This window comes from Myotis daubentonii, chromosome 10 (assembly GCF_963259705.1).
Source record: "Myotis daubentonii chromosome 10, mMyoDau2.1, whole genome shotgun sequence".
NCBI lineage: Eukaryota > Metazoa > Chordata > Mammalia > Chiroptera > Vespertilionidae > Myotis > Myotis daubentonii.
Window position 1 is genome coordinate 19,137,235 of NC_081849.1, and position 17,378 is coordinate 19,154,612.

The 17,378-nt window shown below is 39.1% G+C and overlaps 1 protein-coding gene across 1 annotated transcript; it reads left to right on the plus strand.

Annotated features, from left to right (window-relative positions):
- The first annotated feature begins 4,480 nt into the window (after positions 1-4,480).
- Positions 4,481-6,093, plus strand: LOC132211418 (importin subunit alpha-1-like). Its single transcript, XM_059656102.1, has one exon. It carries the CDS (start codon positions 4,504-4,506, stop codon positions 6,091-6,093), a length of 1,590 nt encoding a protein of 529 aa, XP_059512085.1. The 5' UTR covers positions 4,481-4,503.
- Positions 6,094-17,378: the final 11,285 nt, after the last annotated feature.

Below are 17,378 nucleotides of genomic sequence, written 5' to 3' on the forward strand. Positions count from 1 at the left end.
TGTGATGTCTTTAGATGCTTCAAAGTTCACACATTAAAGACGTCAGTTCAGTTGTAAATTGTTGCAGGTCTATAGGCTCAACGCCTGAAAGAAATCATACTCTGAGGAAATGAACATTTTCCTCTTCGTTTTCTTTTTAGGGTTATAAATATATTTAGAAGCTGTAACGGAGAACAAAATTATATTTTATTTCTTAAAAACAATTTACCTTGTACTTATTGCTTCATCTACTGACAGCCAATCAGATTTTCTCGGGGACTCTGGAATTTGCTGGGAAACTGTGTCCCGGAGCCCATCCAGACTCTCTTCTTCCAGGCCTGCCCTGTGCTCAGTAACCCAACCCTCCAACATCAGCTTGTGCTGTGGTGATGTGTCAATGTCTAGCATAGAGGCGTCAATGTCTAGCATAGAGACGTCACTGCTGACAGTGCCATACAATATTTTGAATAATGAAAATAGGTTATAGTTAAGTCGCCCCTCTCTACCACACTGTATGACAGCCAACAGCCAGTAGGAAGATGTTTCTGGATGTAGAAATTGTTATCCTGCAACTGTTTGTCCTTTTTACAATTGTGATAACACAACCTTGGCTTCATTAGCACTGCATCCATCCTTCAGGGAAATGATCATTTGACAGAAAATAATTTTAGTGACTAACTCCAAAAAGAAAGAGGAAGGGGAGGAAGAGGTGGGACTTCTCCTGATAGATATAAAGATTTATTACTAGAGCACTGTTGTAACAAAGACAGTATGGAATTAGTGAAGGGGCCAAGATACTGACCAGCGTTTAAGAAAATAAAACCATATGCGTATATGAAACCATATGCATATATGAAATTTTGATATACAATAGAAGTGGCATGGTAAATCACTGGGGAAAGGAGAGACTGTTCAATAAATAGAACAGAAAACTTAGTTATCCATGTGGAAAAAAATGAATTTGGTTCTTGTTTTGATTTATTTGAAATATAAACACAAAATATAGCAAAAAATGTAAGTATCAAACGCAAGACTTGAAAGCTTTTGAAGAAAGGTTGTCAATAAAGATAGATTTAAAGAAATGACTATCTTTGTAACCTAGGTATGGTGGAAATACTTTAAAAAATAAGACCCAAAATCTCTAGTCAAAATATAAAAGACAAGAAATAACAAGTGTAGGGAAGATGTGTAGAAAAGAATCTTTTGTGCCCTGTTGGTGGTAATGTAAACGGTATAGCTTCTGTGGAAAGCAGTATGGCAGTTGCTCAAAAAATAAAAACAGAATTACCATATTCAGAAATTTCTCTTCTGAAAGTATACCCAAACGAATTGAACGCAGGTTTTTGGGGAGATATTTGTACACTCATGTTTATAAGCAACATTATTCACAATAGCTAAAACATGAAAACAGCCCAAGTCTTCATCAGTGGATGAATGGATAAGTACAATGTGGTATCTACTTACAATGGAATGTTATTCAGTCTAAAAAGGAAATTCTGGCTTTTGTTACAACATGGTTGAACAATGAGGAAATTTGCTAGGTGAAATAAACCAATCGCAAAAAGACAAATAGATGATCCACTATGATAGCTACTTAAAATAGTCAGACTCATAGGGATAGTATGCTGGATCCCAGGGGCTAAGGAGAGGGAGGAATGAGGAGTCATTTATTGTCTCATGGGTTTAGAATTTCAGTTTTACAACAAAAAAGTACAGGACATTGATGGTGATGTTGTTTGCACAAGGTTATGAATGTATTTAATACCATTGAACTGTACACTTAAACATGGTTAAGATAGCACATTTCATGTCTTTTGACACAATAACACAAATTAGGAAAATATGAAGGAATATATTTGGACCAAGAAGCCTAAAAAGACCAACTCTAGAATAGGGTCTTGGATGGCAGCATTTAAAGGCCTCCTTGCACATTTCTAAGCTACATAAAGACAATGAACCAGGGTGTGACTGACAGCTATTTGTTTTCTATCTCCTCTATCCCACTCCAACCCCCCCAATCCTACAGCCTCTGAGAATGATTTTTTTCTGGAATAACTAAACTGGGCAATAGTTTTAGATCTAAAGATGATTTCCTAAGAAATATAAATGCCCTGGTCCCTCCCTGGCTATCTTGAGAGAGCTCCGTTGTCCTCAAAGGCTCTGGGAAGGCTATGGCTTCTAGATTTCCCATTGGACGGACATCATTGAGGTGAATATCGTGAATAAAAACATGCTGGAATACTATTTCCAGCCTATTGAGGTCTAGCATTTACACTGGTCTTATAAACTGTGTTTAATGAAAACTACCCTCATTTCAGGTAAAAATAAAATCAAGTGAGTTAGAAAAAAATACTGTAATCAAACTACATCGTTAAGTCTAGTCAAAGCAGTTGTATAATTTAGTCTAGCTATTCACATTGATAATTTGACAAAATTGAGGTAAAGGCAAAGATCTTGTGTGATATTGGAAGGCTGTTTGTCACCAGTATAGACTACACTCTCAATAACTTTTTAGAATGAAACTTATGCCAAAGAAATTCTGAAATTGTAAGCTGCAACCTCAGCTTGACAAGGCGTATTTTATGTCTCAATTGCTTCTCTTAGAATTCAGTCCTCAAGGCAGAGAGGAGTCTAGCTTTGATCCTGAGCCTTCTCCATCAGTGTCAGCACTGGATAAATAATTTATTATTATTTATAACCACCATCGCCGGCTTCTCTTAGTCTCTCGCCCCTGAACATAGACACCGCTTCGCCGATAAACTTCAGGGAACAGGTTTATTAGTTGGTTGCTGTGACGCATAGAAGTGATGAACCCACCCAGGGCCACAGAAAAATGTCAATAGTAATTGGGTAGATGGTTTCTATGCCACATGCAAACGAGGCGATTTGCAACTTAAATATTTTTCAGTGGCTTGAAAAATGTGATTAGGTATTTTGAGTTTTAGGCTCTATAAAGTGGCAGGAATTTAAACTTTGAGCTTTACTCAATCAGCAAATATTTATTTGTTAGGTTCTTCCTACGCGTGAAGTGCCTGAAGCAACCCATTCAAAAGGAGTGCTCTCTCTCTCTCTCCCTCTCTCTCTCTCCTCTCCTCCCACCCTCCCAGGAACTCTCCTAAACTCCAGTGAGAGTAATTCTTCATCTTCATATTTGATAAAAGCAAAAAACCTAGCATTGTTAGATATAGGTGGGATGGGAAATAGACAATAGATTTTTTTTAACCCTCATGGGGATCTTGGCTTTGAATCCTCTTTCTTCAAATGTATATATATTTATAAAACTTCAAATATATATAACTATATGTGCATACAAAAATATAGTAATTTTGATTATTGTGGACCTTATGGGCTTCAGATTTCACAGACAAAATTTCCGGTCCCTATGTCATGTGTAAAAATTGGCATCCTGTTAATTTTAAAATGCTTTTACAACCAACCCAGAGGGCACAGCTGACTCCTCCCCAGACACCGACACCATCATCAAGAGCGGCCCTGACTGACCCTTTGATGCAGCCCTTCAACTCACTGAAGCTTTGGGAAGCCCACACCAATGATGCTGCCCGCTGGCCAGATCAACAAGTACAGCCAAACCCCCGACTTGAGGACAGCTGAAATCCCTTGACTGAAGAGGCCAGCAACCTTCTACAGGAACAAGGCTCCTTCTGCACTCCATCCACTATGTTTATAGCTATGCTCACTATCATTGCTTGTCAGTCTTCTTCTGAGTCTTAAACAACCCAATCCAAGAGGTGGCCACTGATTTACATGCACTATCATTTAAAAAATAAGAAAGGGGGAATTTGCTGGAAGCCAGTCCATCCCTGCTGCTTGACATAGTCGCTGCAGGGAAGAAACATCTGCACAGCATATGTTTCAAGGGACCTGGCGTATATGGCATACTGTTCTTAATATGTTTGCTCCCCTTCTTGGCGCTATGTGTAAAGCAGATGTGCTAACCGCTACACTATGGAACCGCACAGCGCGCTATGTGTTTTAACCAAGGTCACCTCTCCGAGAAAGGTTGTTTCCCCAGGTAGGGATTTTTCCCTGAAGTTAGGGAGGGAATAAAACCCCTTAACTAAGTGCCAGGCCGGTAGTTAATCTCTTTAACTATGAACAATCACGCTTAAGCTACATAATCTTTACTTCCTGGAATGGGGATAAGAAACGCCCTAACCTTTGGAATAGAAATTGAAAGGATTAAAATCAACTGGTATAAATACAGATGTAACAAGACAGTAAAACACAGAACCTGGCTGGAGGTCCTGGACAGAACTTGGCTGGAGATCCTGGCTAGGCTGCTGATCAACTGAACGCTGTCTCTGTGTCCTTCATTCTTCGCTGACTCCATCCACACCTTTGGGAACCCCTGGATCTGCTGGGGTTGGACCCCAACACACCGTCTGAGAGTTGAGCAGCTGTAGACGTTCTCGGAGCAACCGAACTGCAGCCCGTCCTCCGCTCACGGGTCTCCTGTGAGCGGCCTGAGTGCCTGTGTGGAGCTTCTCCCTTTGTCTTTTAACCATGTCCACCAACGAGAATGCTAATTCGCCAGCTTCTCGCCTTAACAGATTCAAGAACAAGGGGAAAGACAGTACAGAAATGAGGCGGCGCCGAATAGAAGTTAATGTGCAGCTGAGGAAAGCTAAGAAGGATGACCAGATGCTGAAAAGAAGAAATCTGAGCTCCTTTCCCGATGATGCTATGTCTCCACTGCAGGAAAACCGCAACAACCAGGGCACTGTAAATTGGTCTGTTGAGGACATTGTCAAAGGCATAAATAGCAACAATTTGGGAAGCCAGTTGCAAGCTACTCAGGCTGCAAGGAAACTGCTTTCTAGGGAAAAACAGCCACCCATAGACAACATAATCTGGGCTGATTTGATCCCAAAATTTGTGTACTTCATGGGCAGAACTGATTGTAGTCCCATCCAGTTTGAATCTGCTTGGGCCCTCGCTATCATTGCTTCCGGGACTTCGGAACAGACCAAGGCTGTAGTAGATGGAGGTGCTATTCCAGCATTCATTTCTCTGTTGGCATCTCCCCACGCTCACATCCGTGAACAAGCTGTATGGGCCCTAGGAAATATTGCAGGCGATGGTCCAGTTTTCCGAGACTTGGTTATCAGGTATGGTGCAGTTGACCCACTGTTGGCTCTTCTTGCAGTTCCTGATATGTCGTCTTTAACATGTGATTACTTACGTAACCTGACCTGGACACTTTTAAACCTTTGTCGCAACAAGAATCTTGTACCCCCATTAGATGCTGTTGAGAAGATTCTTCCGACTTTAGTTCGTCTCCTGCATCATGATGATCCAGAAGTATTAGCAGATAGCTGCTGGGCCATTTTCTACCTTACTCATGGTCCAAATGAACGGATTGAAATGATTGTGAAAACAGGAGTTGTGCCCCAACTTGTGAAGCTCCTAGGAGCTACTGAATTGCCAATTGTGACTCCTGTGCTTAGAGCCATAGGAAATATTGTCGCTGGGACACATGAACAGACGCAGGTTGTAATAGATGCAGGAGCACTTGCCATCTTTCCCAGCCTACTAATGAACTCTGAAACTAATATTCAGAAGGAAGCTACATGGACAATGTCAAACATCACAGCTGGCCGCCAGGACCAGATACAGCAAGTTGTGAATCATGGATTAGTCCCATTCCTCATTGTTGTTCTTGCTAAGGCAGACTTTCAGACACAAAAGGAAGCTGTATGGGCTGTGAGCAACTATACAAGTGGCGGAACAGTTGAACAAATTGTATACCTCGTTCATTGTGGCATAATAGAACCACTGATGAACCTCTTAACTGCGAAAGATGCCAAAATTATTCTGTTTATTTTGGATGCCATTTCAAATATATTTCAGGCTGCTAAGAAACTAGGTGAAACTGAGAAACTAAGCATAATGATTGAAGAATGTGGAGGTTTGGACAAAATTGAAGCTCTACAATACCATGAAAATGAGTCTGTGTACAAAGCGTCACAAAACTTGATTGAGAACTATTTTTCCGTAGAGGAAGAGGAAGAGCAAAATGTTGTGCCAGAAACTACCTCTGAAGGTTATACATTCCAAGTTCAGGATGGCACTCCTGTGACCATTAACTTTTAGATTGTACAAGTGAGGCATAAAGTTGTTTGTTGTGGAAAAAAAAAAGAATGGATACAGAGGTAGAGCAGCATCGAACAGACTGTCAGACTACAGCGGGGAGGATTGGGGGTGGGGGGGTGTGGTTAAGAGATCAACCGAAGGACTTGTATGCATGCATATAAGCATAATCAATGGACTCAAGACACTGGGGGTTAGGGGAGGCCGGGGAAAGGTCAAGGGGCAAAAGGAAAAGGAGACATATGTAATACTCTTTGTAATACCTTAAGCAATAAAACAAAATTAAAAAAAAATGCTTTTAACGAAGATTTGCTTATAATTAAATTACCAAGTTATATTTTGGTATTAATTCACTACTATTTTTAACAAATTTATTGAATAGGCCATATGTTGGGAAAAAAACACTAGTAATTTCACTGATAGAAATAACTATGACATGTCTACAACCATAGTCTACACCAGTGATGGCGAACCTTTTGAGCTCAGCATGTCAGCATTTTGAAAAACCCTAACTTAACTCTGGTGCCATGTCACATATAGAAATTTTTTGATATTTGCAACCATAGTAAAACAAAGATATTTTTGATATTTATTTTATATATTTAAATGCCATTTAACAAAGAAAAATCAACCAAATAAATGAGTTCGCGTGTCACCTCTGACACGCATGTCATAGGTTCGCCATCACTGGTCTACACATTTAAATCCAAGAGTCACCGCTTGTAGACGGTGTTCAGCAAATGACTAACATGTGATCACACTGAATCGCACGTGGTGATGGGTTCTGTTGTTGCATGGCGTGACTGTCTGTCTGCTAAGGAGGACCGGCCCGTGTTCCCACGTGCACTAAGCCTCGCCCCAGCTGCGTGCATTTGTTTACTTGCTGTGACTGGTGAATGCATGTGTTTACTAGATCTATTCAGTATTAATTTAAAATTACAGTAATACATATAGCAAACATTTCTGTGCAATTAAACTTTTCATACATACTTAATTTTAATTACACAAACGTGTCTACGTAAGTAAAAACAGGTGAACTAACTAATTTGTCAAATTTTTAACATACGCATTAGGAAAGCCTACCTTAGTATATAATAGCCTTTCAGATTTAATAGACACCCCTTTGCCTGAGTTATTTAATTATATTGAGGTTTCACTGTGCATACATATGTTTACCAATATCTAATGAAATAATAAACACCCAAAAATAGCGAAAATAGAAAATTTACCAGCAATGACAAAGCAGGGTTAAGAGTATTATCCACAGGCCTTGAACCTTAAGAGATAGATAGTAATGAGGACAGAGTCCAGGGACCCAAAGGGTATTTCTAGCCCCAATTCCACTACCACCTGCTAGAAGCACTTTGGGTGAGTTGACATCTCCCTGAAAATGTTCACAAATAGTCTGATATTTGCAGAAAAGTCACTATGGTGATTTTTGTCACTGTTTCCCCATTTCAGATGAGGGAGAGCAGAAATACCTGGTGGAGAGATGTAGATGAAGCAGTCAGGGCTAAAGGCCACTCACAAAAGATTTTATAGTTCTTTAGGGGGGGATATTTGAACTCCAAGAGTACCCTAAACATTGTGCTCACTCCAGAGAGAAGAGAGCCTGGTTTCATCAATGAAAGTATTACATTGCTCTGAAGAGCGTTTTCTTCTTCCTCATTCACCACTCTCACAACTTTATTTTTTAGTTTTAAATATATTTTTACAGAGAGGAAGGGAGAGGGATAGAGAGTTAGAAAGATTGACCAGCTACCGTCTGCATGCCCCCTACTGGGGATCGAGCCTGCAACCAACGTACATGCCCTTGACCAGAATCGAACCCGGTACCCTTCAGTCTGCAGGCCGATGCTCTATCCACTGAGCCAAACCGGTTAGTGCTCTTCCCAGAACTTTAAGATGCAATACTCCAGTGGTATATAACCTAATGGGCAATGACAGAGAATCTACCTATATCAGAACACACAAAAATTGACAAAGAATCCCATTTATTATTAAGCAAGGCCAAGATAAAAATAAGTGGTATGATAAGTTTGGAAAATATATGATAACAAATTAATCCATATACTAAAGAAGGATGTAGAACTTTCTGCATGTAAAATAACCCAAAGAATATATTTTTATTTTATTTTTTCAACTTTACTGACATATAAAATTGTATAAATATAAGGTATACAACATGACGATTTGTTGCATGTATATATTGCTAAATAAATGATGCATGTATCTATTACTATAATGAGGCTACCTCCATCAACCTTACATTTTTTCTTTTTGTATGTGGTAAGAACGTTTAAGATCTACTCTCTTAAAAAATAAGATCTATTCCTTTGACCACTTTCAAGTATATAATACAGAACTGTTAACTATAGCCATCATGCTGCATATTAGATCCCTATAATTTATTCATCTTATAACTGGAAGTCTGTACCCTTTGACCACCAGCTCCCCATTTCCTTCACCCCTCAACCCCTGACAACCACCGTGCTACTCTTTGTTTCTATGAGTTAAGTTTTTTGTAGATCCCACATGTATGTGAGACCACATAGTGTTTGTCTTTTTCTGACTGACTTATTTCATATTTTCCTTAGCATATGCCCTCAAGGCTCATCCATGTTGTTATAAATGGCAGGATTTTCTTCTTTCTTTCTTTCTTACGGCTGAATAATGATATATTGTGGGGAAGCAGGGCACTTGGTTGGCATGTCTGTAAGGAGGAATCTCTGACAGGCTGGGGGCTTCTGAGGGGACCTTGCCAAAGGCGGCAGCCCCTACCTTGACTTTTCCAAACAAGTCTGATCCCCAGTTTTTTTGCTAGAATCTCTATGTTTAGTCTTTAAGTCCCGACCTTGTAGAAGCATGTGCTTTCTCAAGGATGCTTACCCTGCTGATTGTATCTAATAGTTAACTTTAGTTCAACCTGTTGTTCCCATAAAAGCCTAAGGAAGCAGGTGAGCAGGGCTTTTTGCTCCTAAAGCAAAATAGCCCCTTAGCCTCTCTTTCACAGAAACATGTGTCAGAGTAACCTATTCATCCATTGCTCAGGGTCTGCCGGTCAGCCCCAGCAATATATGTTATATACATAACATTTTCTTTAGTAATTTATTTGTAGATAGATACCTTGGCTTGTGAATAATGCTGTATTGAAATGGGAGTGCAGATATATCTTTGAGATAGTGATTTCATATCCTTGGCATATATATTTACAGAAATGGAATTTTTGAATCATATGGTGTTCTAGTTTTAATTTGTTGTGGAAATACTATTTTCCAAAGTGGCTTCACCAATTATCATTCCCTCTACCAATGCACATGGGTTCTCTGTGCACTACACAACAAGCAAATGATTTGCTGTTCATTCACTAAAAATGGAAAAGGATAACTGCAGAAAATATGGCATTTCTATTGTTGAGCATCAAGGTTGATCTGCTCAATAAAAAGAATGTAAATAAAAATCATTTCTATGTTGATTCATTTGTGAGCTGTAGGCATACATTATGATCAAAATGCTAGGTTAAAAATACTAAATTATGTTGATTGAATAAAACTTGAATGAGTAAAGTCAATTCTGTATTCTTATAAGAGATGATTCAGATTGTAGCTTAGCCAACATAGTCATTCGTTTAACAGATGTTTATTGAGTCCTTTCTCTTCAGCAGGTATGCTGGGGGTACAGCACTAATGAATAAGAGAATACCTTTGCTGCATGGACCTTAACTTCCAGCAGGAGAAAAACCCAAACTATTTAATTGTGCTGTTTGAGATAACTGAAAACACAAATGGAATTGAAATTATTGATGTTTGAATGTAACCAAAGATGAGATGGCAGGAGAGACCTAAGGAAAAGCAGATATAAATCCAAACTCAAATTACATTACAACACAAGACACATATAGAATAGAAAGTAAAATAATAACAACAAAACCTTTAATTTGTATGAGTACTGTATTAAAATGCTTTATTTCTGAGTGTTTCCTGTGAATGGTCCAGCTGCAGATATCTTAAAGATGGTGTCATTATAGGGACTTATATAATAACTAGAGGCCTGGTGCACAAAACTGTGCCTGGGTTGGGTCCCTAGGCCTGGCTGGCGATCAGGGACAGCTGGGGCCTTCCTTCCCCCGGCTGCCAGCTGCCCTTCCTTTGTTTTGAGCCACCCCCTGGTGGTCAGTGCACGTCAAAGAGAATGGTCGAACTCCAGGTGGGTCAAACTCCTGAGGGGATGATTTGCATATTAGCCTTTTATTATATAGGATTAGTTCTTGAACCATTTCTATTCTTAGAAATTTGGAAGTCTATCTTGAAACAACTAAAGATTCTAACTTGGTGATCATTTAACTACAAAAAATATCTTAAGAAAGTAAAGGTCCCTGCCAGCTAAATCCATTCCACATTTTATTTCCATAGATGTTGTCAGGAAAATTTTTCAGAGTTAGAAACAGTCAAAAGAGATTCCTGCGTGTCCTTTCTGTGGATGGCTGGGTCCTATCTAGTGGGTTTCTGAGGAATTACCTGATTCTATGGGCTGTCCATTTCTGGTTGTCTTTCTATTGACTAGAGTGATTTACAACTCTGCAAAGGTAAAATACTGAGTTGTAGGAAACTGAGAGTAATGCAAATTATTTTTGTCCAGGATGATTTATATTCTTCAGAAAAAATAACTTCAAACTTTACATTTTATTACTTATAGCATATTAAACTGCTTTGCATTTATTAGCAAGTATATTTCAGCATTTATAATTGCCTATTATGTCTAATCTTCTAATTCTTTTAAAACTGGTTTTAACATCTTACTGATTTTCTCACTAATTAATAAATTAAATGAAATCTTTGATGAATGCTCATTTTAAATTTATATGAGAGTCATGACTTACTATTTTGAAAATTGTGTTTAAGAAACATAAATACTGACCTAAGTAATAACTACATTTTGAGAAGACAGAGATCATTTATTTATTTGAGTAACAAACAAAAAAGTAAAGGTATATTTCAGAAAAGTTTGCTTTTATGCACTAAATTTAAAACTTGCCTTAGTATACAGGATTTATTTTATGGGTTTTTACATTTAAATTTGTCAAATCACTTAATTTTTTCTCTATTTGAGAGATAAATCAGTGAGATCTTTTGACTATGAAAGGAACACATAAAAATAGGCAACAAATGATTAATAGAACCTTGATAATATAAAATATGGTACATTCTTTATGATTCGACTGAAATAAACTAATCACACTTGAATAAAAGTATTGGAACTAAAATAAAATTTATAATTTCTTATCATTATTGAACAGTTTTAAAAATACTACAATGTTATTATTTTATTTATAATCTTAACACCATAAGAGGCAAATAGGGATAGTGTATCACATTCTATATTTCTAAAAAACCCCAAGGAGCTAAATGACTTGCGTTTCCATACTAAACAGAGAAGAGCTTGCAACACTATGAACAGATCTCTGGGCTTCCGTTATATGATAAGATTGTGCAGGTCTCTTTTTACTATAAAAGATGCTGAAATTATGGGTGAAATATCACTCCTCATCTTTTTTGGTTTTGCTCAATGAGTGTGAGTTACTTGGCTCATGCTGGTGAGAGGATTCTTTTTCACTAAATAATTCAAGAGCTGCTGGTGACACAGAGAATAAGGAGCTTTTGTTTTACCAGTGTAGTTTATGCAGAATTCAGCTCTTTTGTAATTTAAACACATTTAAAAATTGTAGCTTTGATTTCAAGATGTTCCTCTTTTTTGTGCACTTGGGATCCTTCTGAATCAAATTCAATTTTTAACCATTTTGAATTAAAGAATGAAGCAAAAAAAAGGGCATTCCCAACAGTTTTGGGAAGAGAAACTTTGTGTGTGTGTGTGTTTTTTTTTTTTTTTTTTTCATTTAACAAAACCTTGAGATCTTGGGGTTAGTGGCACAGGTGAAAATTAATAAATAATAAAATTGAATAATTTCCCCCCTCTAGAATCAGAGGGAACTTAAAAGAAAAGCTCATTTATTATTTTATTAACTCAATAAATATATATTTTTGAATGCCTTCTGTGTCAGCCATTGTGATAGGTGATGTTATTGGGAGTAAAGTGTGGGATAAGGTTGGCTTCTTGAATGTAAGGGAATTCCAGCAAAAGAAACAGAGAACAAACAGCAAACAGGAAAGAAGAGACAGTAGTGAGAAGTGCCACAACTGGGGACCATACAGGTGATATGGAGAGCAACAGTAGAGACCCAACCCAGGTGCTGGTGGGGCAGAAGGATGATAGTTAAGAGGCACAGATTTGAAATAAATAACTTCACTTCATTTAACCTCACTTCCCTCATTTTTAAATTGTCATCTAATATAGTTCCTCATGAATCTGGTCTGCAAACCCCAAAAAATTATGTATAGTGCTAAACATATAGAAGTACTTAATAAATGATTACCATCATTATTACTGTTATTATGATTAATGATGAAATGGAGTTTGAAGGATGAATAAAAATGTCCTCTAGTCCAGCCGGTGTGGCTCAGTGGTTGAACATTTACCTATGAACCAGAAGGTCACAGGTTTGATTCCTGGTCAGAGCACATGCCCAGGCTGCAGGCTCGATCCCCAGTGTGGGACTTGCAGGAGGCAGCTGATCAATGATTCTCTCTCATCATTGATGTTTGTATCTATTTCTCCCTCTCCCTTCCTCTCTGAAATCAATAAAAACATACTTAAAAAATATGTCCTCTAAAAAAAGAAAAGGGACAAAAAAAGACTTCATATACAAAGGCCTAGAAGCCAGAATAAACTTATTGAAAATTCTCCAGGGAAAACAAAGATGGCGGCATAGGTAAACACTGGAAATTGCTGCCTCGCACAACTACTTCAAAAATACAACTAAAAGACAAAACAGACATCATCCAGAACCATAGGAAGTCTGGCTGAGTAGAAATTCTACAACTAGACGGAAAGAGAAAAGCACACTGAGAATCAGAGGAGGTGCGGAAGTAAAGTGCAGAGGTACGGAGGAGCACTTGGAAAGGGCTGGCAACTGAGGACATGGTTGTTTTTTTTCAATCAGGAGGGAGTCTTAAGCTCCCGACTGCTCTGAACTCCAGTTCTGGGCGAGTCTCTGGGGACCCAGACTCATACGGGGAGAAACTGGACTGTTTGGCATCAGGCAGAACTCGAGGGCGGCTTTCTCTCAGAGGTGCTTGCAGCAATTACGGTGGGACACTGAGACTCGGGGTCTCTTAGGGTAGGACTGAGGAGCAGCCATAGCTGTTTGCACTGCCCTATTGATTCCCTGAGACCCCGCCCCACCCAAGCTGTGCACAGAGGCTTTTGCATATGAAAGGCCTGGCCTTTTGCAATCTGAAAATTACCAAACAAACTGCAGCTGGGTCAGAGAGACCCAGAACTTCCAAAAGAAGACCCAAGGCCCCACAGCAGCTTGCATTCCTTCACAGCTGGGCCTCATCTGGGCACCTCCAAACCCCAAACAAAGAAGAGGAATCTGCAGATCTCTCCATAGCTCCTGCTGGGTAACCTCAGGCAGAAGCTAAATTAGCACCTCCTTAGAGATCCAAGAGCCAGTGTACCCAGTGGTTAGAGTGGGACCATCCAGATTACAACTTCTCAGGTCCATAAGGGACACACTAGGGGGAAGACTCAGTGAGCACCAAAGCCCCACTGAAGCAAGTCTTGCCCCACAAGGGTGTCTCCAGCACAGAAGTTCTCCCACTGTAGACACAGCTGATTCTCATAGCCAATTGGCCTGGAGGTTAATTCCTCCCAGTGATACCTACAACAATCCAGACTTAACTACAACAAGACTATGCACAAAGCCCACAAAGGAGTGCACCAAGAGTGTCCACCTCAGGTAATTGGGGGGCTGAGCCACTGAGCCCTATAGGACACCTAGCACAGAAAGCCACTCTATCAACACAGGGAAGCAGCCTGTGTTGATGTGGAGACAAAGAAATAAGTCACAAATGACAGAAATGGAGGAAAGCAAACGACTGAATATAGAGTTCAAAACCACGGTTATAAGGTTTATCAAGAATTTTCTAGAAACCGCCAATAAATTTAGTGAGACCCTCAAGAAATCTAGTGAGACCCTTGAGGTTATGAAAAAGGACCAACTAGAAATTAAGCATACATTGACTGAAATAAAGAATATTATACAGAGTTCCAACAACAGACTAGAGGATCGCAAGAATCAAGTCAAAGATTCGAAACACGAAGAAGCAAAAAACACCCAACCGGAAAAACAAAAAGAAAAAAGAATACAAAAATACGAAGATAGTGTAAGGAGCCTCTGGCACAACTTCAAGTGTACCAACATCCAAATTATGGGGGTGCCAGAAGAAGAGAGAGAGCAAGATATTGAAAACCTATTTGAAGAAATAATGACAGAAAACTTCTCCTACGTGGTGAAAGAAATAGACTTACAAGTCCAGGAAGTGCAGAGGACCCCAAACAAAAAGAATCCAAAGAGGACCACACCAAGACACATCATAATTAAAATGCCAAGAGCAAAAGACAAAGAGAGAATCTTAAAAGCAGCAAGAGAAAAATAGTCAGTTACCTACAAGGGAGTACCCATACGACTGTCAGCTGATTTCTCAACAGAAACTACGCAGTCCAGAAGGCAGTGGCAAGAAATATTCAAAGTGATGAATACCAAGAACCTACAACCAAGATTACTTTATCCAGCAAAGCTATCATTCAGAATTGAAGGTCAGATTAGGAGCTTCACAGATAAGAAAAAGCTAAAGGAGTTCATCACCACCAAACCAGTATTATATGAAATGCCTGAAAGGTATCCTTTAAGAAGAGGAAGAAGAAAAAGGTAAAGATACAAATTATGAACAACAAATACACATCTATCAACAAGTGAATCTAAAAATTAAGTGAATAAATAATCTGATGAACAGAATAAACTGGTGAATATAATAGAATCAGGGGCATAGAAAGGGAGAGGACTGACTACTCTCAGGGGTGGGGGGGAAGGGGTGTGGAGGGTGTGGGAAGAGATTGGACCCAAATCGTACACCTATGGATGAGGACAGTGGGGGAGGGGGTAAAGGCAGAGGGTGAGGTGGGAACTGGGTGGAGGGGAGTTATGGTGGGAAAAAAGAGGAACAACTGTAATCTGAACAATAAAGATTGAATTAAAAAAAAAAAAAGAAAATTCTCCAACATGACTGGATGTAGAGTAGATGAAAGAGGTGCCAGATATGAGCTAAAAGATCAGGTGAATCCAGATCATATAAGGTCTTAAATATAAGGGATTTACAAATTTTATCCTAAAGTTCATGAGGTGACATTGGAGAATTTCAAGCAGGGTTGTGATATGTCCTGCTTTCCATCTTACAAAAATCAATTTTGACTACAGTTTAGAGCACCTTTTGGAATAGGCCAAGTTTGAAGGATATACAGAGACAATTACAGAAATATATATGAAAGATGATCCTGTCTAGAACTGGCCTGCAGACATTGAAAATGGCAAGAAAATGGCTAGATTTGGAAGTTATTTGGCAGACAGAATCTGTTATTTGGAGACTGGAAGTGAAAGACAAGAGTGTGGGGAGGATTCAAAGAGGATCTCTGTATCTTTCTGAGGAAAATGGGTGACTAGTGGTGTAACTCACTGCTTTGTGATGCAGGAGAGGAAGAGGAAAAAAATGGGGAGGAGGACAGGTTTTAGGAAGATTAGGGAGATTGGCTTCTGAAGCATCAGATGAAGAGTCTTTATAGTTGACTGCATCTACCATCCGGAGCTTAGAAGAGATATCAAGGTTGGAAATACAGATATGATAGCTCTCACTATATATATTATGTAAGTCCATGAGCATGTTACATATTCATGGGAAGATGTCTCACTTGGAAAAATATAATCCAACCAGGAACTCTAATTTGTAGTTATGTCTATTTCATGTTTCAACTCCCCCCCCCCCCCAAAAAAAGTCCTCAATAACTTCTATTAAAATCTTTTGACTTGGTTTGCTTCCTAGAAAATCTTGAGAGTCACTTACACTCTTACTCTACAAAAGGCTACCTAGCCTTTAATGGTTTCAACTAGACTGTGTCATCCCCTTTGCCCTTCTGTATGCCATACTTTGGACTTGTCACATCCCTCTAACCACATGTTGCTTCCTTAGAAATGCAGGTATTCCTTTCTGACTGCTTGTCTCATGAACATTATGGATATGTAACAGGCACAGTTTTGAGTTCTACTCATATATCCCAGTCTACTGGCCAGGGACCTTTTTACTATATATACATGACTTCAGGCAATAAGCATTTTTTAAAAAAATCTTTATTGCTGAAAGTATTACACACCTCCTCTTCTCCCCCCCCCCAACCCCTTCTACCCTACCCCCTCCCACCATCACAGGCCTTCACCACCCTATTTTCTGTGTCCATGGGTTATGCATATATGCATGCAAGTTCTTTGGTTGATCTCTTCCCACCTACTCACCCACCCCTGCCTTCTCTCCAAAATTCAACAGTGTGTTCCATGCTTCTATGTCACTGGGTCTGTTTTTGTTCATCAGTTTATTTTGTTCATTAGATTCCACATATGAGTGAGATCATGTGATACTCGTCTTTCTCTGACTGGCTTATTTTGCTTAGCATAATATTCTCCAGGTCCCTCCATGCTGTCTCAAAGGGTAAGAGATCTTTCTTTTTCACTACTGCATAATAGTCCATGATGTAAATGTACCACAGCTTTTTTCTCCACTCATATACTGAGGGGACTAGGGTTGTTTTTACATCTTAGATATTGTAAATTGCTCTGCTGTGAACATAGAAGTGCATATATTCTTTCTGATTGGTGTTTTGGGTTTCTTAGCATATATTCCTAGAAGTGGGATCACTGGGTCAAATGGGAATTCCATTTTCAGTTTTTTGAGGAAACTCCATACTGTTTTCCATCATGGTGGCACCAGTCTGCATTCCCACCAACAGTGTACTAGGATTCCCTTTTCTCCACATCCTCCCCAGCACTTGTCATTTGTTGATTTGTTGATGGTAGCCATTCTGACAGGTGTGAGGTGATACCTCATTATCATTTTAATTTGCATCTCTCAGATGATTAGTGACTTTGAGCATTTTTTTATATGTCTCTTGGACATCTGTGTGTCCACTTTGGAGAAGTGTCTTTTTAGGCCTTTTGCTCGTTTCTAAAAATATATATATTTTAAATTGATTTCAGAGGGGAAGGGAGAGGGAGAGAGAGATAGAAACATCAATGATGAGAGAGCATCATTGATTGCCTGCCTCCTGCACACCCCCTACTGCGG